Consider the following 25,973-nt stretch of genomic DNA (forward strand, 5'->3'; position numbering starts at 1 on the left):
AAACTCTCCTAAAATTATTTGACTTCAGTGGAAAAACTGAAAATGCTGGGATCCTAGGATGGGCCTTTTACAGGGGCAACGTCTCTGGGCCTGGTGCTCAGCAGAAACGTTAGGTCCACTGTTTCGGGCTGATCTTTTACTGGTCAGTAAAAGGCTGGTTTTCATGACCTCAGCTTTGGTTTTCCTGGCAGCCTCTTAAAGCCCACAACATGAGCCAAGGCTAGGAATAGAGCATTACTGCCCCCTGGTGGTTAAAGGGGAGATCACATTATGTTCAGCTGCCTAGACGTATGCAGAAACTGAATCAGTTATGGATTAATTTAATATTTTCTTTGCTCAAAGTTTTTAATTCCTGCTGACAGGGGACTTGATCCTTGGCAGGATGGGGTCCTCCCTGACTACTTCCATATGCCTGCTATCAGCCAGACTCTATTTATCCAGTACTCTGTAAACGTCAATCTGCTGAACATGTATAATAATTTGCAGATGGTTTTAAAGGGAAGTAAAGCATGAACTTGTCCCACAGCTTTACCAGCACAGCCGTGCTAACGGACTGAACACTCTTCTGTTCTTTAAAACGTCTGAAACCCAGATCTCTACACTGTAAACACTGTAAACAGAATTCAGCGTCTGAACTTGGAGCAGTAGAACTGTGAGAACACTGAAGTTCTGTTGACTCATTATTAGAAGTTCAGACCCAGATTCTTGTTCTGTTAGATTACCATCAGAACTTCTGCTCCAGATTACTGGTACTGACTTTACTAACGGGCTGAAAAAGTGGAAAACCCATATTTGAAGCTTCTTGGTTGAATTTGATCATTTTAATATGGTGAACCCTGTTCTTTATATTTAGTATAATAAAAGTCTTAATATAGACTAAACAGACTAAATTAAAAGAAGCAGATCATTTTGGTGGCAGTAACCCAAAATAGTTCTGTTACACTCCTTCTTTACTAAATCATGTTCATTAAATTAATCAGTTCATAAAAGCTTAAATTTATTAAAATGTAGTTATTAAAGGTTTAGTTAAATGATATTGTAATCTTAAATTTTAACTGTTAGAACAATTACATTAGTTCCAAGATTTTAGAATGAACTGTTTCAAACAATAAAGATGAAATCTTTCAAAATCTAAAAATATTTTTGGAGATCATTTACAGTAATTATTATGTTTTATTTAATGATTCATTATTATTATTATTATTATTATTTTATTGGTCATTGGTTTGATTCTCAAGTTCATTTTTGCAGCTTGTGTCAGAAAATGAACAGAATCCTTTTAAAAACTGATGCTGCTTTTAAAGGAGCTCTATTGTCCTCTTGGGAATTTGGTGAAATAACTACTACCCAGTTCAGCTCTATTAGTGTGAGCTTTGTTGATCAGAACCTTCTTCTATCCAGAACCTTAAAGAAACCACTCAAAAAATCACTGGGATGGACGGTCCTGTGCCTGGTTCAAGTGCTCTTTAGGTTAGAGGAATGTAAAATTATTTTTTAGAGACAATTTGTCTCTTCATTATGAGGGACCTTCAGACCATCATCCACCCTCACTTGTCCTGAATTATGCATTTAATTTGTCACATTTTAGCACTTGTTCAGGACCTTATTCATGATGTTTGTGATTTAAGCTGAAAACCTGAACTCTTACAGGTTAATAGATAAAAACCCCAGATATATATACAAATATATTTTTTAATTGTTCGTTTTTAAGAGAATGAACGCATTACGGCAAGAAGTAGCACAGTAAACAGCAGGACGTTTGGCAGCTTTATCATTTTATTTGGAAGTCATTGCAGTAGGATGTATACCAGCTGTAAACTGATAAAGATCAAAACCGAAGACAAAGGGACGTAGATTCAGCCCTTATTTTTCATCAGTCCACTGTCAGAAAGGTAAATAAACAATGCTACCCTTTGATATTTCAAACAATGATGAAAAACAAATGAAAATTAACAATAGAAAGATTTTTTTAACTATAAAACAAAGAAGCCTCAATAAATATTATATTTACAATACATTAAACAAAAAGCAAACCCATGCAAGCTGATTATTGTGGCTTCTGATCAAAAGGTGACTCACAAATACGCCCTCGAATTCCTCACGTTTCTTTATGACGTAAGCTGTTGTTATTTTAGGGCTGTATAGTCTGAATGAAACCAAAGCGAGATGTTTCTCCTCATTATTGGTTGGTTGGTTTCTGGTCAACGATGTGATCATTCTGGATGATTACGGTTTATTTTTATTGTTAGGTGGGTGAATCACACTACACTCACATGGCCTGCAGGGGGCAGTATAACACTTCCGCCCCTGACTCTGCACATTCACAATGGAGGTCATCTCCAAGAAATGTAAATGCTGCACCATGTGTATCCACGTGTTCTTCATCTTCAGATTTGATCTGTGATCTGTGTTTGAAGTGCCCTTAAATCTGAAGCAAAGAAGAAGAGCGGCTGTCGTCCCGGATCGAGAAGGAGGATTTAAGAAAAAGAAAGTCTGAGCTCTCACAACCCAAATAAACCTGTCAGCACAGGACTTCACCTCACCTCCTGAACTTCTGCAGCTCACAATGGAATGTACGTTTCAACTGAGGCACAAATCTAGCAGAACATCCTCTAAACTACATCAACTAAACTTACAGCAAGCTACGTGATGCGAGATCACCTGGAATACTGCCTTCATAGACATGTGAACCTGCTGATACACTATTAGGCTTTGGAGGTGAAGGCTTCAACAGAACATACAATGCTTTCATCTTAACAGCCTTGATGGACAGCTCGGTTCTGATGGTTCCAGACAGGAACATATTGTAGCCCTTCAATAGTGTGGATTTGCTGCTACAGCGTACAAACAGTCCTTTTCCACTTTCTTAGTGTCCTGCAAGTTTTCTCTTCTACGATCAGGAATTATCTTCAAACAAGACTGGTAAAAAAAAAAGTCTTTGGAAGTACGTTATCGTTGATGTGTCAAGTTATGGTCACTGGGTTTTCAGTGATGTGCTGCTGGAAGTTCCACTGAGATCCATCTTACTCAAGTCCTCTTCATCCTGGACAGCTATGGAGATCCCTGCTGTTGATACTGTTGACGGCGACGTTGCGACTATGCAGACCACCAATAGACCAGCTAATGGCTTGCCTCAGTTTCCTCAGACACTATACCTCCCTGGAAAAGAGCAGACAAATACAAAGTCAGTACACTGAGCCAATTAATAACCATACAGCAAACACCCAACACCCTCTCATTAATGCAAATGTCCAATTAGCCAATCACGTGACAGCAGTTCAATGCATAAAATCAAGCAGCTTCAGGTAACGTTTACACCAGCCCTCAGAACGTGGGGAGAAACTGTACTCAAAAGAGGCTCAATACAGAAAACACATCCAGTGAGCGGCAGTCCAGGAAACCGAGGTCAGCAGAGAAGGGTCAGACTGGTTGGAGCTGACAGAAAGGCTACAGGAGCTCAGATAACCCCTCTGTACAGCTGAGGAGAGCAGAGGAGCCTCTCAGAATGAACAGCACCTCCAACCTTGAGGAGGATACAGAGCTCCAACAGCAGAGGAACCACGTCGGGTTCCACTTCTGTCACTAGAACACTGGACAGCTTTGGTCTGATGAATCTGGATCTCTGCTGAGGAACCCAGAGGGTAGGGTCAGAATCTGGCTCCAACAGCAGGAATCCATGAACCCTTGTGTGAACAGTCCAGGCTGGTGCAGGTGGTGTAATGGTGTGGGAAATGTCTCCTAAATCTGGTGTCATGAACAGATAATCTCTCCTAGATCATTGTATTATGGTGGTGGGAACATTCCACCATTTTGAAGCCTACACCGATCAGCCATACCATTAAAAAATGCCTTGAATGGCCTAATATTGTGTAGATCCTCCTTGTGATCTGATTTGTCCAACAAAAAATATTTTAGGCAGATAAATTAAACATTGCAGTTCCAGACCTGACTTGTGCCCATGACCTGGTCAGCGGTTGGATCACTTTTTGTTAGGTACTGACCCCTACTTAACACTACTAACAGCCCACAAGACCTGCCTGATGTTCTGGAGATGTTCTGATCCAGTCATTGTCTAGAACATCACAGTTTGGTTCTTCTCAAAGTTTCTCAGATTTTTAGTGAGCATTACAGCTGCTTGGTGTATAGGAGGTCTGACAGTGAGAGCGCCACACAGCCAGAACACAGCAGAGTCAACTGTAACACACTGTCCCAACTGAGCCCCCACAGAAATGCAGAACAGCTCTTTTTCAGAAATTTCCAGATTCAAAAGAACGTCCTACAGAGGTCAAGAAAATTAAACTTTCCGAAATTAGCTTTTCAACTTTGTGGCCAAATATACATTTCGAATGCAATGACATCCTATCAGGGGAATCGATCAGGGGCTTAATTGTACTAATCAAACGTAGTGAGATCCAGGACTTATTTCACATTGTTACACAACGCTCCAGCTGAAACCAAAAAGACAATACGCAACCTCTCTGGCCCCTAACATCTGCCAAAAATAGACTCAAAATACCAGGGAAATCCAGACGTTCTCTCTAATGGTCTACCAAGACCACACCGCAGCTCCTTAATAACTCAGGGTGGAGACTCAGATCGTCAGATAAAAGACGAGCGAGACAAAAGCCTGGACGCTGAAATGCCAGCTTCCCACAGGCTGCGAGACAATGGAGCCTGCCTATCTCAGGCCTTGCTGGGAGCAGGGCTGAGGTCACAGTTTCTCGCTCGGTCAGGCATTATGTAAAAAAAAATAAAAAGCACAAGCAGCTGCCACCTTACCAGCCGATGGAGAGTAAAAAAAACAACAACAAAAAAAGTAACAACAAAAACCAGGCTGATAATAAGTTCTTGTTATGAAAGGTCACACAGTGACCGCATGTGCAGACAATGACCCCGGGCTTTGATGTCAGATTGGGCAGAAACAATCCATCAGCAGGTCGTTTGGAACGGCTACAGGGCTTTAAGAGGCCACCTCTTAATGTTTAGTGTTGACATGACTGCAGTAGGACTGCAGCTGGAGCTGGTGGGTGCAGGATGCTGATAGCACATGTCTGGAATGGAGACTTTACTAATGTTAGCTAATTGGGGCTTAGGAGGGTGTGTGTGTGTATGGCATGGTAAAACAAGGAGTAGTGTAAGAACAGGTGTACTAGGTAGAGCACAGACTGCATGCTCTGCTACACAGCCTCATTTATTTACCCTGTTTGAAAAGCTGTAAATAAAGGTCTGGGTTTGATTCCTGGACTTGAGCAAGACCCTTAACCCTCCCTCACCACTGCTCCGGACAAGTGTGCTCATGGTCACCACCAATGGTGAATGTGGTGGTCTTGTCTTTGACATTGTTGGACTATAATAGCAAAATCTTGTATCTCCATTTGTGCCGTTTTCCACTTTTGAACCTGGCAGTTTCAGGATGAATGGACCAATAGAAACGTTACAAAATGAAATATGAAAATTGCCAAAATGCATCATCAGACCTCTCTGAGAATGGTCTGGGCGTGGTCTATTCTAATGAACATGCATGACTGACAGCCCTCTATCACTGGCTAACGAAACTTTAGTGTTGTGCTGGGTGTGAGGGAGTCAGTCATGGCTCGAGCTGGAGCTTGCCATGTTCATGTTTAGCTCTCCAGGTTGCTCAGACTCAAAAAGAGGGTGGAACCATGTTAGCCTTGTGATTGGTCAGGGGTACGCTAATATAAACCCGATCCACTTTTAGGACCACCCATTGCACACAGAGATGAGAGCAGTACTGGTGACATGTATTAGACTTTGGGAAGATCGTCATAAGCCATACTTTATTAGAAAGAAACTTGATCAGTTGCTGTTCTGAAGATACAAAGATAAGATACATGACCATCACTGCAGTTTAAGACATGGTGTATAAATGGAATTGGTATTAAGGAAACTTACGAGGCAGTGAGTGTAGAGTTGAGCACCATGGTGGTGCGTATCCTTTGCAGTTGGGCCCTGGTCAGCTTCCTATGCGGATGATGCTGCTGCGACGCCTCTGTGTCACACTTTCCCTCCAAAGAGCCAGGGGGTGATGTTCTTCCACCCTCGACCTGGCCATTAGGGCAGCTGAGAGCCCTGTGTACCAGCAAAGTCTCCGCTCGTCTCAGAGTGGTCATGACTTTGCCTGACAAAACATCTGAGTTTTGGAGCGGCTCCCCCTGCTCCCCCTGTTGCCCCTCGTTGTTGTACATGGCCTGTTTGGACAGTTGAGACAGGCTCTTGCTCATGCTGCGTTTGCTCCGGTTGCTCCAGGTCACTCCTGAGTGCGGTGGGGCAGCGAGGCGCTGGAGCAGGTCATCCTCGGATCGTGACCTCAGGGCAAAGTGCTGCAAGTAGTCTGGACGAGGCTGGACGGGCAAACGGCGGCGCAACGTCAGCAAGCGACATCGCGTATCCTGAGTGGAGTTAGTCAAGTCTTCGGTCTCCTCTGGTTCCTCCACCAGCTCCTCCTGAAGATTAGAACGGTCATCCAAGACACAGGACTCGTTAACAGTGACCTGAGAGCCGTTCCAGGCTGTGGAGTCCTCTTCATCCGCATCATCATCGTCGTCATCATCATCAGCATCAGCGTCATCACCATCATCTTCCTCAAAAGCCTCCTCTTCTTCCCACGTGTCCGTCTCCTCTCCCTCGCTCTGCTCCACCACTCCCTTCAGCTCCAGCTCAACGATCAGCGACTCGGGGGAGAGGGTTCCATAGGCACTGTCTATAGACAGAGAGCGACTCTCTGAATCCAGCTCCATGGCAACCAGATCGCCCAGCCCCTCCAGAGCTCGGCCATCGTTGGTGGAAAGCGAGTCCCGTGGGCTCGACGAATCAGAGTGCAGAGAGCTTCTCAGAGATGCCTGCTCTGTCTCCAGGGGCAACGAGGACCTGACCTCATCGTGCTCGTCCATTGCAACTACCGAGAGGGTCTCTGTGGAGCCGTCAGAGTGGCTGGGCGAGAGGGAAAGGCTTTGGAGAAGACAAAGGATGTCCATTAGAATGCTAATACGTCTATAAATGGCCTAAATTTATCAAGCCATTCAGAATACAGGCTTAAGGCTTTACCTCTTGCCTAGTGGCTCTTTATGCTGTAGAGAAGGAGAACTGGATGTGGACATGCTGCTCTCGGTCTCGTCCTCCTCTTCTTCCTCTCGCTCGTCCCTCCGCGACTCAGAACGAAGCTTCTCAAGTTGATTCTGAAAGAATAAAAAACAAAAAAATATATATTTTTAATTATTGATCCTCCCCAGGATTTTGTTTCTACTGCCCGGACAGCTCTGCATTACGCTATACTTGGTGCTACCTATATTTGTCGGTGGCTTGTTGAGTACAGGTAAGAAAGGCTAACTTTCTGAACAAGCACCTGAGCGTTGTAAACGGCCTCCACCCAGCTGCGTCCCTGCGTGGCGCTGTTAGCCTGGAAGCAATAGGAGGCCACAGCAGTGCGGAACTCATTGAGGTAGATGAGGAGGAAGGCCCCTGGGTCTTTCAGCTCTCTGCAGACCACGTTCTGAATGACTAGCGGCTGCCGAATCACCTTCACCTTCTCAACGCGCTTCACCGGCTTGGTAATCAACAGCACGTCCGTGAACAGGAAACAGTACACATCCATCTGGAGAGAGAGAGGGAGAGAGGAATGACCAAGGGAGGAAGAATTACAGAGAATGTTAATATGCACAGATGGCTGCGTCCTATTGTTAAGACTCGGGTTTGAGTTCCAGTCATTCTCAGTCAGAACGCAACCACAACAAACAGCATCTCCAGAAAGACTCCAGTTTGCATTGGTTTGCATGAAGCTACCGATTAGTAATCCTTATGGTGTAATAAAAGTCCCAGAGCATAAAGGGTTAATCATGCAAAGGGTTCTGAGTGTTCAAGGTTCGGTAAAGAACCAGTTCCTTTACTCAAAAACCCTTAAAGAACCAGAGCTTAACCAAGAGGAGGGTCTTCAGTCAGCGAGTAACTCTGCCGTTCGGACACCCAGGGGAAGCTCGTTCCACCACCACTGCCATCAAAGCCCATAGCTTCAGAGAAACCTGAATAATTTCATGGGTAATGTTGGGCAATGGGGAACGGACCCAGGCTATGGAGATTGTACAGAATTATCTGCACACTGGACCTGGGTATGGACAGTTCTGAATTCAGATAACTTGACCATGGCATGCTGCACTGTCTATTTGCTATTAGTCACTTTGTCTTGTAGAAGTCAGCCAATCATAGATACTGAATCTGCCAGATCACAGAACTGTGCCATCAGTGTTCATCTCCCCAATGCAATGATTGTCTAGTAATTTTAAGACTGGATCCAGTGAGAAGATTAAGTCCATTCATTTAGATTGGAGGGATTTCTTATCATGAACTGGATGGAATGGGTAGATTTCTCACCCTGCTCTCCTTTCCCTCCTTCATCTTCAGCGCTCCTTCCAGATGAAGTTGCCGTGTCTCTTCTGGTGAAGCGCCCATCACTGGAGCAGTCAGGTCAAACTGATTGTACTCCCTGAGGATCTGCGGGTTAAAGAAGAGCTCAGATGGTCAGTGTACCCTTTTTCCAGTACTTATTGGGGTTAAGGCTTGGCAGGTGTGAGAATTCTTGCCGAACTGGTTCAAGTCATCTCACCTTTTCTACCTCCTCGCTAGCACCTTCCACAGCTTCATAGGCCTCGATGCGGCTAGCGATAGCCGCCAACTTCTGTTTCTCTTCTCGCTGCCTCATCTGAGAGTCCACGCTGTTGATGAAACCCTCCACTGCAGCAATCTGAAGTAAAAATGGGGTGGAAAATGTTATAGTAGCTCTGGAGGTTTAAACCAACCCAGACTGAATAGGGTTTCGGATGGGGTCGACTGATTGGACAGAAATCAGACAGACATCAGATCTTACCATTCTGGTGATGGCCTCTCGTGCCGCCTGGTCATCAGTTTTTTTCAGCACACTCTTCAGGAGCAGTGGGTACTTGGTAAGTCTCTGGTGAGGCTTCACTAGCATGTCAGTCAGCTTTAGTCGGCTACACTGCTTATGAGTCTCCGCCCACTGCAAAAGATCAGTCAAAACACAGTCTGGCCTTCAGCCACAGAACAGTACCAGTAGACTGGTGCTGTAAATGCTTCCACTAATGCTGTGTTCCATACACCGCATAATAACTGTACACATTTCCAAAACACAGTTAGCTAAACCACAGCTGGTTTGATGATCCTTTACTGCTGTTTTAGAGTGAATTTAACCAAAATACCAAAAAACACTTTTTATACCTTAGGTTAGCACTGTTAGTCATAGTGGTTGATAACGCACTCATCATGGAAAGACGTCCACAGATAGATAGACGTGCTAATAAGCCGTATAACACTACTGCTTTTACTACTGCGAAAGTGCGCTGCAGCCATCTTGAATTTTGGGCTGCTGAGGCTCTCCCAACTTTCCGAGTAGGAAATCCCACTTGTCTGGGGGTTCCAGTTAAAATTGCCTAATTGGAACTCAGAAAATCCGACATTCCAGCATAACCACACAAGACGAAAGCAAAACGAGCCTTCATCGATGGAGCTGGAGTGTCTGGACCACAACAATAAATATACAAACTTCCTGAACTGGAGAATACGTCTAGTCTCGCCACGTTCTCGCTCTGTACCACATCAACAATGAAAACAGCCACCAACTGGGTTCTATATAAGGACCTGTGATGACTAAACAGCCCTTGCAGGGACACAAGCCAACCATTTAGAGCTTACCGCTTCTATTTGCTGCTGGTTATTGTGCTCAGTAGAGGCGGCTTTTAATAAAAAAGTAATACTAAGGGTTCTTACACATGTGCCACATAAATCTTGAGAGGTGTGTTAATGCCAAGAGCTTTTATTTAGTCCTCAAAGACCTCTCTCTCCAGCCAGTATGTGGCTTTGTTCTATGACAGGTTCTGACATACACTGGAGGAAGGGTGTAGAGAACAGTGCAGAACCTTTGTTGGGAATTAGAAAAGGTCAAATGCAATGTAGGACTCATCAGAACAGCTGTTTGACACATGTTGAATTTAATGGCACTTGTGATTATTATAAGCCACTCACCGTCACATAGATCCTAAAGAGCTCGTTGTCCTTCAGTAAAGTGCGCATGTACTCCATACAGCTCTCCTCCTCCATGCAGTAACGGATGTAGGGCTTAAATCTGTAACTGAACTACACACACACACACACACACACACACACACACACACACTTACTTAGCCTTATAGAGGTATATCTAGGTCTCTTGCATTACAGAAATGTAATCTGCACTAGTTTGTAGGCTGTCTTGAAATGTATTGACTTGCATCTCAAAATGAAAAGGTATTGGGACACCTGTTCATTCACTGTTTCTTCTGCGATCAAGAGTGTTGATCAAAAAGTTGTTTGAGAGAGTTTGTTGGAGTAACTGTCTCTACTGTCCAGAGAAGAAGACTTGAAGCATTGCTATGAGGATCTGATTACATTGAGTTAAAAGATATCACCATCCCACCTCATTCCAAAAGTACTGGATGGAGCTCCTCCACCATCATTTCAGAGAACACAGTTCCTCCACTGCTCCACAGCTCCTCAATGCTGGGGGGCTTTATACCCCTCTAGTCCACACCAGGCATTAGGCAGCATGGAGCCAATAGGGTCATGATGTTGATCTGCTCCAGAGAGTCCTATTCTATTGGCAGTACTAATCTACAGGGACTAGACAAGCTGTGTGTGTGCATTTGTACATCTGTGTCAGCAATGGGTGCAGCTTAAAGTAGCTGAATGCATTCATTAGAAGAAGTGTCCACAAACATTTGGACAGATAGTTATTGGGCTGAAGTGAATGGGCTGTTGTATTTAACAACAGCGGTTATGAGAACTTTCACGAGACAAAGCAGAGCAATGCCATTGAGTGTGAAAGGAGCCTGTGTATGTGTACACTCACAGTGCTGAAGCCCTGCTGCAAGTCCACAGGGTCGAGCAGGGTGTGGTTCTGTCTGGCCCGCTCCAGCACGGGCAGCAGGACCTCGGTCCACAGTGAAGTGTGCAGCAGAACGATCTCCTGAATGTTCCCAAAGAGACGAGCCGGTTCAACCTCAGTCAGCAGCCCACTCTCCTGCAGGTTCAACAGCCCGCAGAGGAACAACTGTACACACACACACACACACACACACACACACACACACACACACAGGTTAATGAGTGCTTAAAGCCAAGCAGCCTGGCATTAAATTAGAAACCTGACAGCTGAAGCTCAACTGTTAACTGAGTGTCTGAACTGATTACAGGGACAGGCTACTGCAGGCTACAGCGTTCTAGTGTGAAGTGTAATCCAATATTCCTCTGTCAGCACTTTCCCCACAGTCGAGCTTACATCCGTGATGACGTGCAATTTCTTAATGTAGTCTGACTCGGTCTGCAGCAGCTCCCAAATAGCTTCCTGCTGGTGGCACTGTCGCTTCGGCAGCCTCTGTGTAAAAGAAAGAGGAATATTGCAGACTGCATGAGGAGACTGTGTTTAGCTTGGAATAGCTGAATAATCAGAGCTTGGTAAATGAACCTCAAACACAGCTGTGAAACACAGGCCAATTCCAAAACGTAACGGCCTTGACTCGTTATATTCACACCCCCCAAATCAGCATGAACCCAGTCCACATTCTAGCCCTAGCTTAACGATGGTGATACGGTTTCATGCAACAGCCATATTCTGAGAATATTTTTAATAATTTATTATAATGAGATGTTGAATGTGTGTGAGCCCATCATAAAAACCCAGCTTGTTTCATTAAATGACCTAAATAACAGGGTCAAGCTACAGTATGTTAACGTGGTACACAATATACACAGCAGACTGACCATTTCATTACAAAGAGTGTATTTTAGTCACGGTGAAGTGGATGGAGTCTGCACATTTAGATGCGTTGTATATAGATCTGCCACTACTCCCACAATAAATACTGTTTACTGTGAAAAATGTCTTTAAATACTGTAATATCATATTTTACTATATTGCCCATCCCTACACGATTTTCCCCTTTATTCCAAATCAACCACGGCAGGTTTGAGCACTGGAGTATCAAGTAATTGAGATGTACATGTATACCCCACATGTAGATAAGCCATCAAAGCATTTGATTCCAGTATGACGGCAATTTCTGTATTCAGTTGTGAAATGAGCTTGTCCACTTCTAAAGCCAACAGTATACCAAACAGTTAGCTACACTGTCAGATCCAATCCCCATAAAGAATGTGCTGAGAACCAGGGCAAAGTTAAATGTACTGTTTGCTGGTGCTGGGCTGACAGATGGACATCATACGACAGCTACAGATTCCAGCAAGCCATAATAGCTGTAGATTGCTGTCTAGGGTGTAGACAACCAAACTAAAACATCTAAACCAATCCAATCTCCACGATGCAGCTGGATCCAAACACACACACACACACACACACACACACACACACACACACACACACACACACACAAACATAAATTTAAAGCACTAAACTCTTCAATCCACCACTGATTACTACCATGAAATAAGTTGTTCTCCCTCCAGAAAACCCGAGCAGGGCTTTAATCTGGTGTTTACTGTGGGTCATAACGTCATAAACGCATGATCATGAAAACGGATCCTATGTGCTTCGCCACAGGTATCCCAGCGAGTGTCATTCACGCAAGTGAGAAAGAGAAGCTGTAACGTGGCGGACTGCAGGGCTGTAAATTTCCCCGTTATCTCGGTTTCTGTCTGCGTCAACCATCAGAACAACACTCCGTTAAGTCTGTGGTCCAGTTCATATTGTGTAAAGGTCAGTGTAGAATTCAGAGTGCTGCTTGTTGAACATTACCTTAAAAGAAGACAGTGGTGTGTGTGTGTGTGTGTGTGTGTGTGTGTGTCTATCTACCTCAGGGTTCTCCAGTAACATTTTCCAGCTCTCCTCTAGTTCCAGATTAGGTTCCTCCTCCCAGGAATCTCTGTGGAAGGAGAGCTGTTGGGGCATCTTGGGCAGTCCGAACACAGTGTAGGAGTGAAGTTTGCTCTGCAACTGTTCCACACGGTCACACTCCTGCAGAGAGAGAGAGAGAGAGAGACTCCATCAGATCCTAGTGTCTGCACTGTCAGTCTTAGAGGAACACTTCAGCGCTTTATCGGCTGCCTCTGCAACATAGTTCATTACCATGAAACATCATTTTGACCCATTTCTCAGAAAACCAACCACTAACCGAATAAGTCGAAGAAATCTGTGAACGCTCTATACCAAGAATTTAAAACTACCACCACCATCTGCAAGACTGCAGGCCGAGACAAACCAAGTCCAATCACCCAGCTGATAACTGCAGCAAAATGAAAAAGGAAAATTAAAAATGAATCATTTCTTTGAACTGTTCTTTTTCTGAGTGACAAAACAATAATTCTGCGCAAAGGCGTTTCCTGTGGAGGGGGGGGGGGCATTTCCTGTGGGAGCATCCATTAGTGTTCCACTAAGCTTAACAGTTGGTCCAGTGTTCTTGGGGTTAAAGCTGAGGGTGAGAGTTTGGGTCTTCTTCCAGACCGTGGCGAATATCCTGTTCTTACGGACAGCTGTTCGAACTGAAGAGACGATCCTGACGTCTGTAGATTTATAATCACCCTTCTCAGATCTGCTCAGGGCTCTGGACTTTCCCACTATACTGTGTGTTCCAAACTAGTGCTGTCAACCAGACCATTTTTATATGGCTGCAGAGAAGCTACCAGCTGTAGCCCATCATGATCACTAGCAGGAAGTTAAGAGATAAGAGTTAATCCAAGTGTGTTTATATATATTTGAGACACAGTGTTGATTTCAGAAACCACTCTCATACATTTATACAACAATTATTATTTAAAATTAAAGATTTATGTTTGAACACTTATTCTGACCAAGAATTAAATTAATATAAAGAATTAAAATTTTGTATATAATATACATATCCTCCACAAATACACCTTGGCTTTCATTAATGTTGTTTCACTAGGCTCACCACCATCACTAATTCATCCCATCTCTGACAGATTCTTGCCTATACCTTTATCAGACAGACATGCAAACTGCTCTAATCTAAACAGCATTAGCCATAAGAGATAACCCAACTTCATGTCCTGAGGGCAGTGGTGTACGGCTGTAAGAACATACACCATGTCTGACTCAGAGGACCACCTCATTGTGTACGGCACTGTTTATTGCACAAAGAAAAACTCCCCAGGCACCTTTTAAAAGCTCCTTGGGCCGTGCACACCACACAGGAGGCATTGTTGTCCACACCGGACCAACGTCAGGCCATTAACAGAAGCCAGGCTGACACAAAGAGAGCAGGACATGACCTCTGCCACCGAGCGCGTCCTCCTGGGTCTGCCCGCAGGCATAAATGCACTTTGGGCACGAGAGTTGCGCAGGTTTCCCCCTATGTTACCAAACAAGACACATCTAGTAGGAGATCCTGCATGTGTAAATGGGTGCAGCATATGCACACCCTACAAACACTTCATCGACATCCTGTGTACACAGCCAGGAAAGCTCCACTCGTACGCTTTCCTCTGGTCATCCAGGGTTCAGCTCGGAGTAGAGAAAAGCTTGTTAGCTTTGACAAATGGACGTCCCTTTCCTTACGGCTGAAGTACGAGTGGCCCAAGTGTGAGAAACAGCCAGTCTGCCAAGTGAGGAGGGCTAGTGATCGTCTGGCGATGGTGAGTGTTTTGATGCTGCATGTGTAAAACACTGACCTTGCCCACAGAGCCGTTGCCCAAGCCAGAGCTGAAGAGGCCACTGAAGCGGCTAGCCGCCCGGTTCTTCCACCGGTCAGCTCCCGTGGCTGAATTTGGGAGGGAACCGCTCAGCTGGGAGACCGAGTCTGGGGGGATGCTGGTATCGCCCAAGAACTCAGTCATGTTCTTCCGCCGACGTGATTGACCCTGGAAAAAAGAGAGAGGGAGAAAGAGAAGGAGAGCGGGAGGGAGGGAGATATGTTAGATTTGGACTTGATGAAGTGCATTTACATTATCATAGACAAACCATGAACCTCACACACTGCTGTCCTTCAGAAGAAAATCTGATATCCCTGTTTACTTCCCTGGGTGTTTTGGTTATCTGTGCTGGGCTAAAAGCTAACGCATTTACCATCTCCTCTCTGCAACATCTGCTCACCCGAAAACAAATCAGACTCCCACAGGTGAACCAAGCTGGAGCTAAACTCACATCAGAAGGGAAAGACCAGGTTATTTATTTATTTTTTTAACCAGTAAACTTAAGAAAGTTGGGGAAGCGAGTGCGGACTAGGCTAAAAGCTAACCGGGTAGGACTTGTGTTTAAAAAACCACAAAAAAACAGCAAAGCTCATTGCTAGGCCTTTGTAAAAGGTACGTTTTGTTCTGAGGCTGTAAACAGGCTTTTAAAACGGCTTCTGGCCCTTTAGGCCCCAACCGAACTCACATGCTTTGGCAGCTTTAAGAAAAGCTAATACCATGGCACTGTTTCCATGCCTGTCTGCTGCAGTCTGTCACAGACCATCACTGATTTCACCCATTCTGCTTTCCAGGTTTTTCTTTTATTTTTTTTTTCTTGATTAATGGACCAACAGAAATGCTCCAAAAAGCTTAATATAAATAAAATGAATTCTTTTTTAAAGTTGCCATTTGCCAAAAGTTGCCACGAAACGCTGCATCGGAGTCACCAGGTTTTGTGCTTTTTTCTGAGTACAGGAAAAGGCCTGTCTATGTTAGCAGACTGAACGCTCCAGATTAGGGTAAAAGGCCTGAAGTATTCATTTAACCCCTCTGACATGCGATCAGTCTTCACCACAGAGGAAGAGGAACTCTCCTGTCATACAAACTATGAGCCGCTGCCCAGAGCTCACGAGACCTTTCAAGCACTCGGGTTGGGCCGTGGTATTTTTTAAGTGTTCCCGACCCAGACTTAGCCTGGAGCCTGACAGGTAGGGAAGCACCAAGACAATGCAAACAGGACATTTGTACATAAACAAAGACCAGCGAGTCCATCTGTACGTCTCCACGAGCAGCCTTTACCTCAGGTCTGACAGACAGAGCTCAAAGCTGAAGCCCCAAAACCTCTCTGCTGTTAAAAGCCGTTGACGTCATCTTGGTTTTGCCAACAGTGTCTGTAGGGGGAGGTCGTAACCTCACGGATTTGACTGACAGCGGAGTCGTGAACCCTCTGACCCAGGAGAACAGGAGCAACCCCTGAGTCACAACAGGAAAAGAGGCAAGGCAACGTTCGGAAAACACGGGAAAGGCTTTTCCCTGCTGGCGACAATGGGGAAGAATTGAAGAATGTAAGAACAGGCTGAGGGAAAATCGCTCCACGTCCCTGGGGTCGAATGACTTAAGCGTTTGAGACAATGTGTTCTAATGATACACATCATTTTTCAGTTAAAAACAAAACAAAACAATGGTGTAAAAACAGTCCTTTTCCAGGAACAATGAGGGTTTTCAGAAGTGCACCTTGCTGGGATGATCCTCAACACCGGCGTCTCAGTTTACTGTACACTTGCTGTCCTACAAAGAACCTGGTCATGATTACAATCAGCAGAAGTTTAAAAGTAACCTTTAGAGTCAGAGCTGGGTTTCAGTCACCCGTGGTTCTGTTAACACGTCTACACGGAGAGCTCCTTAGGCTTTTAAACTAGCCTAAAACTCCCTGGGCATGCAGCAGCAGTATCGGCTGGAGAACGGTATACACCAACAGAAGGCAAATCGAGGAAGTACTTCACAAGCGAGGGCTGAAATTACACCTGTGAGTGACTTATCATAAGCAGGAGGAGGAGAGATAACTGCTGTTGGTTTGCATTGCAACATCGATGGCAGGAAACTCATTAGCCTTATTATCAGTGACCGACTCGCTGAGTGCGAGCGACCCAGGAGAGCCAGTTTAGCTCAATTAACACATCAAACCCACAGACAAGTCCAAGACTGATGGTACATTCCAGAGGAGCCTGCGTGTCAACCTGAATACCAATCAAGCACTTGCTTTACTGAAGCCAATATTAGTGAAGGCCTTCCAGTTATTCATTCACACACACACACACACACACACACACACACACACACACATACACATACACATACACATACCCATACACACACACATACACAGGCAAGAATACAAAAGGAAAAATTTCTTTCAATCTTCATAATGAAGATAAAACACAATGTAAACAACAGTCAGATTCACATTATGGCAACAAGCAAAAATGAAGATAAGGTTTTTTAGCATGACAGCAATAAATAATAATAATAATCAAATATTGATTCTATATTGATATAAAATATTGATTCACAAAGCAATTAACCTGTACTAACTAACTCCCAGCTTAAAATACACACTTTTGTCAGAATCCATCCATTGTTTCAATAAACAATGAGAGAGAAGTAATTAATGATGAATCAAATCATGTTTGTTATTTATGGGGAGAAGAGTGGAGTTACATGGTTCTTTGAACTGTTCTAAAGAACCGTGTCTGTCTCTGAGGTGTGTGAGTGTTCAAAGAACCCTGAAGCACCTTTATTGTAAGAGTGTGAAAGGTAAAGTCTGATGTAAAGGATTACAAACACAGTAAAATGGAGAAGACACAGATGGTTTAGTGTTCAGCTGAGCACTGATCAAACGTTCAGCTTATCTGGAGCCAAAACTGCCTGATCGAGCACTGTTCTGAAACACGGGTCCAATCCAAACATCTGCTGATATCGCCACAAAGCCAATCTCACTGTGCCTCCATAATGAACACTTTTCATTCAGACGCATTACATAACGGTCAGTCCTCAGGATCTGTGCCATACTAGAATCCTGCAAACTTACAGTCCCTGAACACAGTCACTGCCTTTCAAACGCCACAATCTCCACCCAAATCTGAATTCAAATTCTGCCAGGAGCTCACCGTGGATGTGAGAGGCATTTCCAAAACGCTGTTCACCATTGCACTACATCAGAAGCGAATCTGGAGCATCCTGAAAGCTCTGAACACGAAACTCCGGCAGCTGCCTCCTTCTTTAAACCATGCCGGCGGTGCGCGCTGCTGCCTGGCTGAGACGTCACTCCCTTCCAACAGCACAAACAGAACCGGGCGTTCAGATCCACCTCTCTCTGCCCCTCTGTGTGTGTGTGTGAGTGTGTATGAGAACCTGAAGGTGGAGATCTGAGGCAGGAGCTTGGTGCTGCATTGCTGTAGAGGGCTGGCCGGCTGTCATGGAAACGGCAGGATCCTGCCCTCCTATTGTGTGAACAGGAAGAGAGGGGACAGGAGCAGGGGCAGGAAAGGAGGGAGGTGGAGCTCCGCTCACTTTAGTGCCTTTAGCCACTGATCTCCAAACAGCTCGCTCTTTTCTTTCCCTGATACTGGGCGCTATGAGGAACCAGCTCAAACTGACCACAGAACTGCACTTGGCATCCGCCCACACAGGAGGAAGAGCCTGTGATGAGAGTCCGCTTACATCCTGAAGAGCCGCCGGCCGACTTCTCCATTGATGAGCTCTGCGGTACTTTCCCTTGATCTCTCCAGGCAAATCTCAATGGCAGTCGGGCTCGAGGAGCCAGAGGCTCCCTATGAACACTGCATTTGTTCACCCTTTGAAGAAGGGCTCAGCGTTTCACTATTCATTACAATTCATTACAATTATAATTAATTACATTAATCAATTATGTAAAAAAAAAAAAAAAACTACACTGGATTTACGTTCTGCATTGAGTACTACCACATCTGCTACCACCACCACCACCACCACCACCACATCTACTACTACACCACCACCACCACCACCACATCTACTACCACCACCACCACCACCACATCTACCACCACCACCACCACATCTACTACCACCACCACCACATCTACCACCACCACCACCACATCTACTAACACCACCACCACCACATCTACTAACACCACCACCACATCTAACACTACCACTACATCTAACACTACCACCACATCTACTACTACCACCATCACATCTACTACAACCACCACCACCACCACCACCACATCATCTACTACAGGACCAGTACTACCACCATCATGACAAATACTACTAATCCTACTGCTACAGCTACAATAATTTATAACAATAATAATAATAATAATAATACTCAATGTACTGATAAATTACACTTCTACTGTTTCAAACATGGCTAGTGCGCCCCCCAGAGATTGGTTTCGACCCCCTAATATTAATTTGTAAATGTGCTGAGGGCAGGAGACCCGCAGATACGGTGGGTGGATATACTCTAAGAGTTAAAGCCAATAAAGCTGGAACAGAAGAAACAAGGTAGAACCAGAACACACCTCCCGAACCTGCACCACTTGTACAGAGGGTCAGTAATTAGAAGGCACCATGATTAGCATTCAGACTCCATCTGAAGTCTGGAACCAATGATGAGTTGACTCTTTATCTATCGTAGATAGATACTTCCAGGTCAAAGTTCAGTCTGTGGAAACTATGGAGAGTTTATGAACTGCACAAGAAGTTCTTCAATAGTAATAAACTGCATATTAACACAGGCAGAGGGGAATTATGGGATTCAGAGCTGAATATAATATTTTGTCAAAAAAACAAAAGGTTTAGAAAGAGACAGCCAACGAAACCATTAACTAAAGCCACATTTACACATTAACCTACATGTTGCTTAGTTCTAGGTCATGAGTGTGTGAGTCTGTGTGGGATTTCCTCAATTTTGTCTTATGCACCTCTAAGAACGGCCGTAATTTACACCTACAGGTCAATAAAGCAGTAAAGTGCAGTAAAGACAGATGAAAAAAAACAAAGGACTAATAAAATAAACACAGAAAGACACAGAATGTACCAATGAATAGTTAAACATTAATGCAGTAATAACTCGCTCTTTATGACAGTGTAATATAACAAGTTTCGTTTTCCTACAACTGAAACCACACAACCTTCCTCCAAAATCCCAGTGTTTGAACTCGGGGATCTGATGCTGCAGCAATTCTGCAAAATCAATGTATAAATCTAACTTATGGTCCAATGAGCTCACAGACGGTCACATTCACTTTTACAATAATAATTAACTTTATAGCTAATAAACCAGCTGTTGGCTATGAGTTTCTAAACTGTCCACACTGACCATGCCTCACAACTCAAAGTCCACAGCACCTGCAAGGAACGCCAGTGTCTTGTTGAAACGTCTTAAATCTAGTCCAAAAATGTCTTATTTTCAGCCTAGCCACTTATTAATATGCTTTTAATTTTTTCGTTTTCTAATATTTTTTTGTTTTGAGTTCTTTCACTGCTAGATTTAAAAAGATTTCTCTTGTCACGATACAGAGATCATTTTACAGCAGGAAACCACTTCCTCTCAGCTAGGCTATTTTTGATTATTTTGGAGCATTACATACATTTATTCTGAATATCTGTGTTATTGTCCATCTGGCTCAAGCTCGCCATGGTTTAGAACGAGAACTGTGGCGCGTGGACCATCGCCGTAGCTGCTAAATGTGTAGCCCTTATTAATAGCAGGAGTATTTTACTGCTGTTAAACAGTTTTGTTCATAGTCAAATCACAATAACCTCTAGGTCAGCTCTGCTGCTTAAGACTACATCTATACTGACTTGGCCCCTTTCCCTTTGAGATATCCAACAATCTTCAGTTGAACAAACAGTAATTTAATGATCAATAAAATGGCATAGACTAAAAAAAGACTAAAGACTAATCTATAACCTACTATTGTGCTCCTAACCAAAGGTTTAGTTTTGCAGCAGTTAACATGATCTGCAGTAATAACTGTGGTAATAAGATTTTTTAGAGCTGCGTTACACATCCATATAATCTTAAATCTTAAATTCCTACTATAATCTAGAACATCGCTGGAGTACACTAGTAAACCACATAAACAATCCAAATTGACCTTAAGATTACAAACTTAAGAACCCTACAGGAATTCTCTTAGGGTGAGGGTCCCAGACACCGTACAGGAATTTCCCTTATCAGACATTTGGCAGGGCATCAATACCTTGCTTCCTTGTTTAGTCTCTGCTGGTGGATCAGAAGGGCAGCTGGTCGGGGAGGGAGAGTCCACAGACATGGGGCTGGGAGGAGGGGTCACTCTGGCCTCGAAGCGCTGCACGCGGGCTGCCACCAGCCCCTGCGTCTGTGGCCTGCATGTGTGCTGCAGACTGAACTCACTCAAAGGACTGTAGTGGGTCAGCATCCCCCCTGGCTTCTCTGGAAGGGCTGAAAGGCTGGGCACATGCCAGGTCCTCTGACGGAAATTCGGCATTTCCACAAAAACAGAAGCCGTGAACGCGTGAACTCAAAACCAGAGGATGTGAACTTCTCCAAAAGGTCCCAAAAACTCAAAACCTTTTAATAATTTTAATAATTGTAGACATTTTTAAGTCCCAGGAAGACAAAGAGGGGAAGGATTGACCTCCACCATCCAAGATGCCTTTCTTGGTCAGTCCTTGAATACAGGGCTGTAGGACCAGAGATGACTAGATCTTCTCGAAGCCTTCAGCGTCTTCAGGCGTAGCAATTCATGTCTGTTGTCTGCACAGCTGAGCCACTTTAATTCTGGAGTCTTCAGTCCACAAAGATCTTTTAGATGTGATTCCTGTTTGGAGTTTCTATTCTTCTTTTCTTCTCTATCCTCTTTAGCTCCTCATAGGTCTCTCACAAGCCCATCGAGTGACCGTTCTCCTCCAGCACTGTCCTTTGACCCCTGCGGCAGGGCTGATGGGGGTGGTGAAGAGCTCCTGGCACTGCTCCAGCCCGCTCTGCCACCTGTCGCCGGGATATCACACGGCACCGCACCTATCGTTCTCAAGAACTCTGGCACAGTGTCTTATCTCTCGCAGCTTTATGGCAGGTTACATAAGCCATTCTGGGTAAAGCACAGCACAGCACAGCCAACGTTTGGCCTCCTAACCTCAGCGGCACAGCAGACCAATGCACTCTCACCCGAACAGCCTTACAGCAGAAAAGCCAACAGAGGTACACTGTTACTAAAGACAAGGCAAAACCATCACTGCTGGCGCTGTCATCACATACAGGTGGCTCCTGCCCTTGCTGTACAAGCTCAACCTTCCGGACAGGTGTTTTTTTTGTTGTTTTTTTTATAAAATAAGACCAGGATGTAGTTAAATATATCGTCTACTGGACATGCTGATGAGGCAGATGTTGCTTTTAGAGAATCACGAGGAAGCACTAACACACAAGGCTTTGAACTTTGAACACCTGTGGAGGGCTCTATGCAAATTGGTCATGCAAAACAGCATGACTGACAAATCCTAAACAGCCAATGAACCGAGTGCCCTTGGTCTATGGGTGCAGGGAATGCTTCTCGCCACATTTAGGACTCGGTGAGTGGTGGATATGTTGGTGGGACACAAGTATGCCGCTGTGCTGCAACAATCTGCACGGCTGCCATCAGCCAAACTTCAACAACAAACTGTGCTGGACACTGGCCCACTCACACTGGAGTATAAGGGTCTTTGGGCAAGAGACGATCTGAAGTCACACCAGGTGCAACACGCAAGCACAGAGTCCATGATCCAGCATCTTCAGCATCTACAAAAAGGTTTTAAAAAATGACACAAATAATGTTTGGAGAAGGACAGTGAGGGCAACCCCCCCCCCCCCAAAAAATAAATAAATAAATAAATAAATAAATCACCCGTTCTGTTGGTGCGGCTCATCTGCCACAATACTCTCACAGGCGGTGTGAACACAAGAATCTGTAAACATTGGTGCTGAAATGGAAAACGGAACCTTCTGTTTGCTGACCCTACACAGAGACCTTCCACCACCTCTGGCTCTCAATGGTTCTACCATACGCTTCAGCTGAATACTTCCAGTTGGACGTTCATTCATTCCTTAAGCTGCCATGTGTTTAAGTGAAAGCTGAGTCATAAAGGAGCTCAGTCCAGATTTCTGTATCCAAATATTTCCAAATCTATCATTTTAAATGATCCAACCACAAACATTTCTTGCTAAGGTTTTCCACCCGCTGCTCCAAAACCTACAGTTGTGCTGTACCATTTGTGGGCGGGAATCACACCATACATGGACTATGAATCAACAGATCACACTTCCCGAAATCACTGGGTAAACATCATCATCAGAGGCTTTACAGTCTAGAGGTTTAAGGTCATGAACTTTCAGGACGTTATGTCTGGTCTGCAGGAGGTGCTTTACAGCTTAAATTGTACACTCAGAAACTGGGGCCTGACCAATAAAGTGGTCTTAGGAAAGCATATTTTAGTCTGATATATATTTCAAAGGCAAGAAAAGTATTTGTACATTGAAACGCCAACATCGCCATTTTTACTGCTCACATTAAAAACAGCTCTTTCTCCCGTTATTCCAGAGCATTGGTCATTATGATGGCAATACAGATGTGATTTTCCTCTAAAGATAGCCGAGGTCAAAACTTATTAAAGAACTTCTGGCGAGACTCAGAATTTCACAAAGACATTTCCATCTAAAATGAAATAAATGGATATCCATATGAAGAGACCCAGTAAATCAGGTGGGTGTCCACGGTAGGTTAACAGCTAAGCTTAGCAGACCCTGCTACAATCTCTACAGCAACTGGACACTGAGAGGACACTGAGCAGCAACACTACCTGAGAAGAATCAGGAGCCAAATTACCAAAGAACGATGAGGTTCATTTTATACATGATATCAAAACCATTTCCATTATGAAAGAAAATCCATACAGCAGCCAAGAACTGACAGTCAACTGAACTGAATCTTTCCTGGCAAACGGAAGGAGATTTGTTCAGAGACCTGTAGGTGCTGATGATCAGGCATTTGGGAAGTAGAGAGAATGCTGTGGAATCCTGGGATATTAGAAATAACAGAAACAAAATTTTTGCCCTAAGGGTTTCCGGTTCATGCTTTATTGCTGAAAGCTGGCCCTCAGGGAGAGGATGGAGGCCAGAAAACGAGGACAAGAGAGAGATGGGAGGAATAAAAAGAGGAAAATGAAACAACTCACCAAACTTACGAGCAGATCTGCTGCCTCCCGCCGCCCCAGAGAGCCGTGCTCCACACGGTCGGTGGAGGCACTGCGAGAGCTGGAAGGCCTCATGATGGGAAGACTGAGGGACCGAGGGTCCTTCACCCCTCTCTCCACTCTCAGCTCCTCTCCAGGTCGTGCTGAACACACACACACACTTTTGTGACACAGTTTGTTGGAATGGCTTTACCATTTCTATATTATTTCTATATTCTGTATTATCTATATAGCTAACCCTAGTTGACAATCTCTTCAGCTAGCTAACTGCACACCATGCTGACTGGACACAGAGAGGACCCAAAAAGCACTGTAATGCTGTAAAACTGTTAAAAGAGCAATGCTATGTGGCTACTGTAAGCTGTGGCAGTGATGTGAACTATTTATTTTCTTATCATATTCTAAAATTAGTAAAGATGGAAAAAAGAAAAACCTGCCTGAGCAGCTCCACTGCAGCTCAGCATTTTTACTAACTAATTTTAACACCTGGATTTTCCATCTCTAAAAATTCTATTAAAAAAGGGCAAAATAAAATAACAATCACATCAAAATGTAACTGAAATATGAAATAATTAATAAATGCAATGGCACCTTTGTGCGGTCTGCTATAACGTCAACTGTAATCAGATGTGTTGCAGAGAAATGAGATGTGATGAGATGTTCTCCTCACCTCGTACTCGAAGGTAATGTCCCCCAAAGCGGTAGGCCTCGAAGCCCAGGGAGAGGGGGGTGTTGGACTGATCCAGAAACAGATCAACACGAGACAGTTCGATCCCTTTCCTCTCAAATACAGTGCCCAAAACCTCCCTGGGAGAGAGAGAGAGAGAGAGAGATACAGTATAGCATCAGTATAGACCATCAGGTAATGCATGTTTTTGGTTACCATTAGTCATAGAAAATATGATACGGGACACAGTTCCCTATATTAACAGCTTTAGAGCTGGTCAGGTCTGCGGGAGTAATTGAGTAAAATCACCTCAAGGTTTTCTTTTTCACAGCCGGGACCACCTCCATTCCTGTGTCCACGTTTAAGTCAAACTTCAGAGTGAAGCACTCTTTACTGGGGTCCTGCAGAGGGCGACAGAGAGAGACGTTAGAGCCGGATTTCTGAGGAACACAGATTTAGCTTCAGCTTTTAGGTCCAGAACATGTACAGGAAAACGCTCTTACAAATAAAGGTGCTGCAGAGGGTTCTTTGAGTGACACCACAGACGGTTTTAATGAAGAACCATGTTTGTAACAGAGATGTGGGAGTGTCTGAGGAAGTCCAGGAGCATTATTAAGGACTCCACCCACCCGAGCCACTGCCTGTGATGTGATGGGACAAGTGATGGGGTCTCTCCACTACCGACTACATGGAATTTAACATGGACTCTAACTATTCGCTACTATTATCATTATTATTACCACCAGCCATTATAACCATCATACCAATCCCCCCAGGTTTCTTCCTCCAGCTCTGAGGGAGCTCTTCCTGCCACTGCTGTCTTTAGCTTGCAGACGCAGCTCTGCTCTTACGATGATGATCCCACTGTCCTCCTAAACCTTCCTAAAACTGCAGAAGTGGGCTTTAAGAAGATAGACCCAGTGTTCCTTAGACCTTTAACAGGTTCCTTACACTCACACATCTCGATTGTGAACATGGTTCTTTATGGACCCAAAAGTGGCTCTTCTATGATTTTGCACCTCTCACCTCTGTGTATCTCCTCCTTGTTTTCTTCTTCACTAGTTTTATAGGGCCACTCCGACGATCCCTAGAGAGCACAGACACCTAATTGATCAGTAAAACAGTTCCCACACTCCGTCAGGGCCACGCCTGCAATTCATTCAGCAGACCATGTCTTTCCACCATGAATTTATTCAGCGAAAATAAGCGAAGTGCTTATTTACAATCTTCTCAATACATTAAGACCGCCATTTGATCCGGAGGTAAACCCAGGAGCTCATGCTTGATTACTATCAACACTGATTCAGTGAACACAACTAAGCCTAGTTTGACC

At 44.3% G+C, this 25,973-nt stretch overlaps 1 protein-coding gene across 5 annotated transcripts in view; it reads right to left on the reverse strand.

The window, feature by feature from the left end:
- Positions 1 to 1,754: 1,754 nt before the first annotated feature.
- plekhg5a (pleckstrin homology domain containing, family G (with RhoGef domain) member 5a) overlaps positions 1,755 to 25,973 on the reverse strand; it is a 54,717-nt gene continuing 30,498 nt past the window's right edge. For 2 of the 5 annotated variants that reach the window (XM_072665661.1, XM_072665665.1), the window contains 16 exons: positions 25,667 to 25,727; positions 24,950 to 25,041; positions 24,644 to 24,780; positions 23,956 to 24,116; positions 14,707 to 14,895; positions 12,872 to 13,033; positions 11,342 to 11,437; positions 10,913 to 11,113; positions 10,051 to 10,161; positions 8,879 to 9,028; positions 8,618 to 8,755; positions 8,386 to 8,505; positions 7,364 to 7,612; positions 7,066 to 7,196; positions 5,914 to 6,969; positions 1,755 to 3,159 (listed from right to left, as the gene is read on the reverse strand). In XM_072665661.1, the coding sequence (XP_072521762.1) occupies positions 3,150 to 3,159; positions 5,914 to 6,969; positions 7,066 to 7,196; positions 7,364 to 7,612; positions 8,386 to 8,505; positions 8,618 to 8,755; positions 8,879 to 9,028; positions 10,051 to 10,161; positions 10,913 to 11,113; positions 11,342 to 11,437; positions 12,872 to 13,033; positions 14,707 to 14,895; positions 23,956 to 24,116; positions 24,644 to 24,780; positions 24,950 to 25,041; positions 25,667 to 25,727 (3,064 nt within the window). In that variant the 3' untranslated portion in view covers positions 1,755 to 3,149. Of the gene's footprint in view, positions 3,160 to 5,909; positions 6,970 to 7,065; positions 7,197 to 7,363; positions 7,613 to 8,385; positions 8,506 to 8,617; positions 8,756 to 8,878; positions 9,029 to 10,050; positions 10,162 to 10,912; positions 11,114 to 11,341; positions 11,438 to 12,871; positions 13,034 to 14,706; positions 14,896 to 20,966; positions 21,289 to 23,955; positions 24,117 to 24,643; positions 24,781 to 24,949; positions 25,042 to 25,666; positions 25,728 to 25,973 lie in introns of those variants that run through there. The other 3 variants (XM_072665662.1, XM_072665663.1, XM_072665664.1) reach the window with 3 other exon arrangements.

This window comes from Salminus brasiliensis, chromosome 21, assembly GCF_030463535.1.
Source record: "Salminus brasiliensis chromosome 21, fSalBra1.hap2, whole genome shotgun sequence".
NCBI lineage: Eukaryota > Metazoa > Chordata > Actinopteri > Characiformes > Bryconidae > Salminus > Salminus brasiliensis.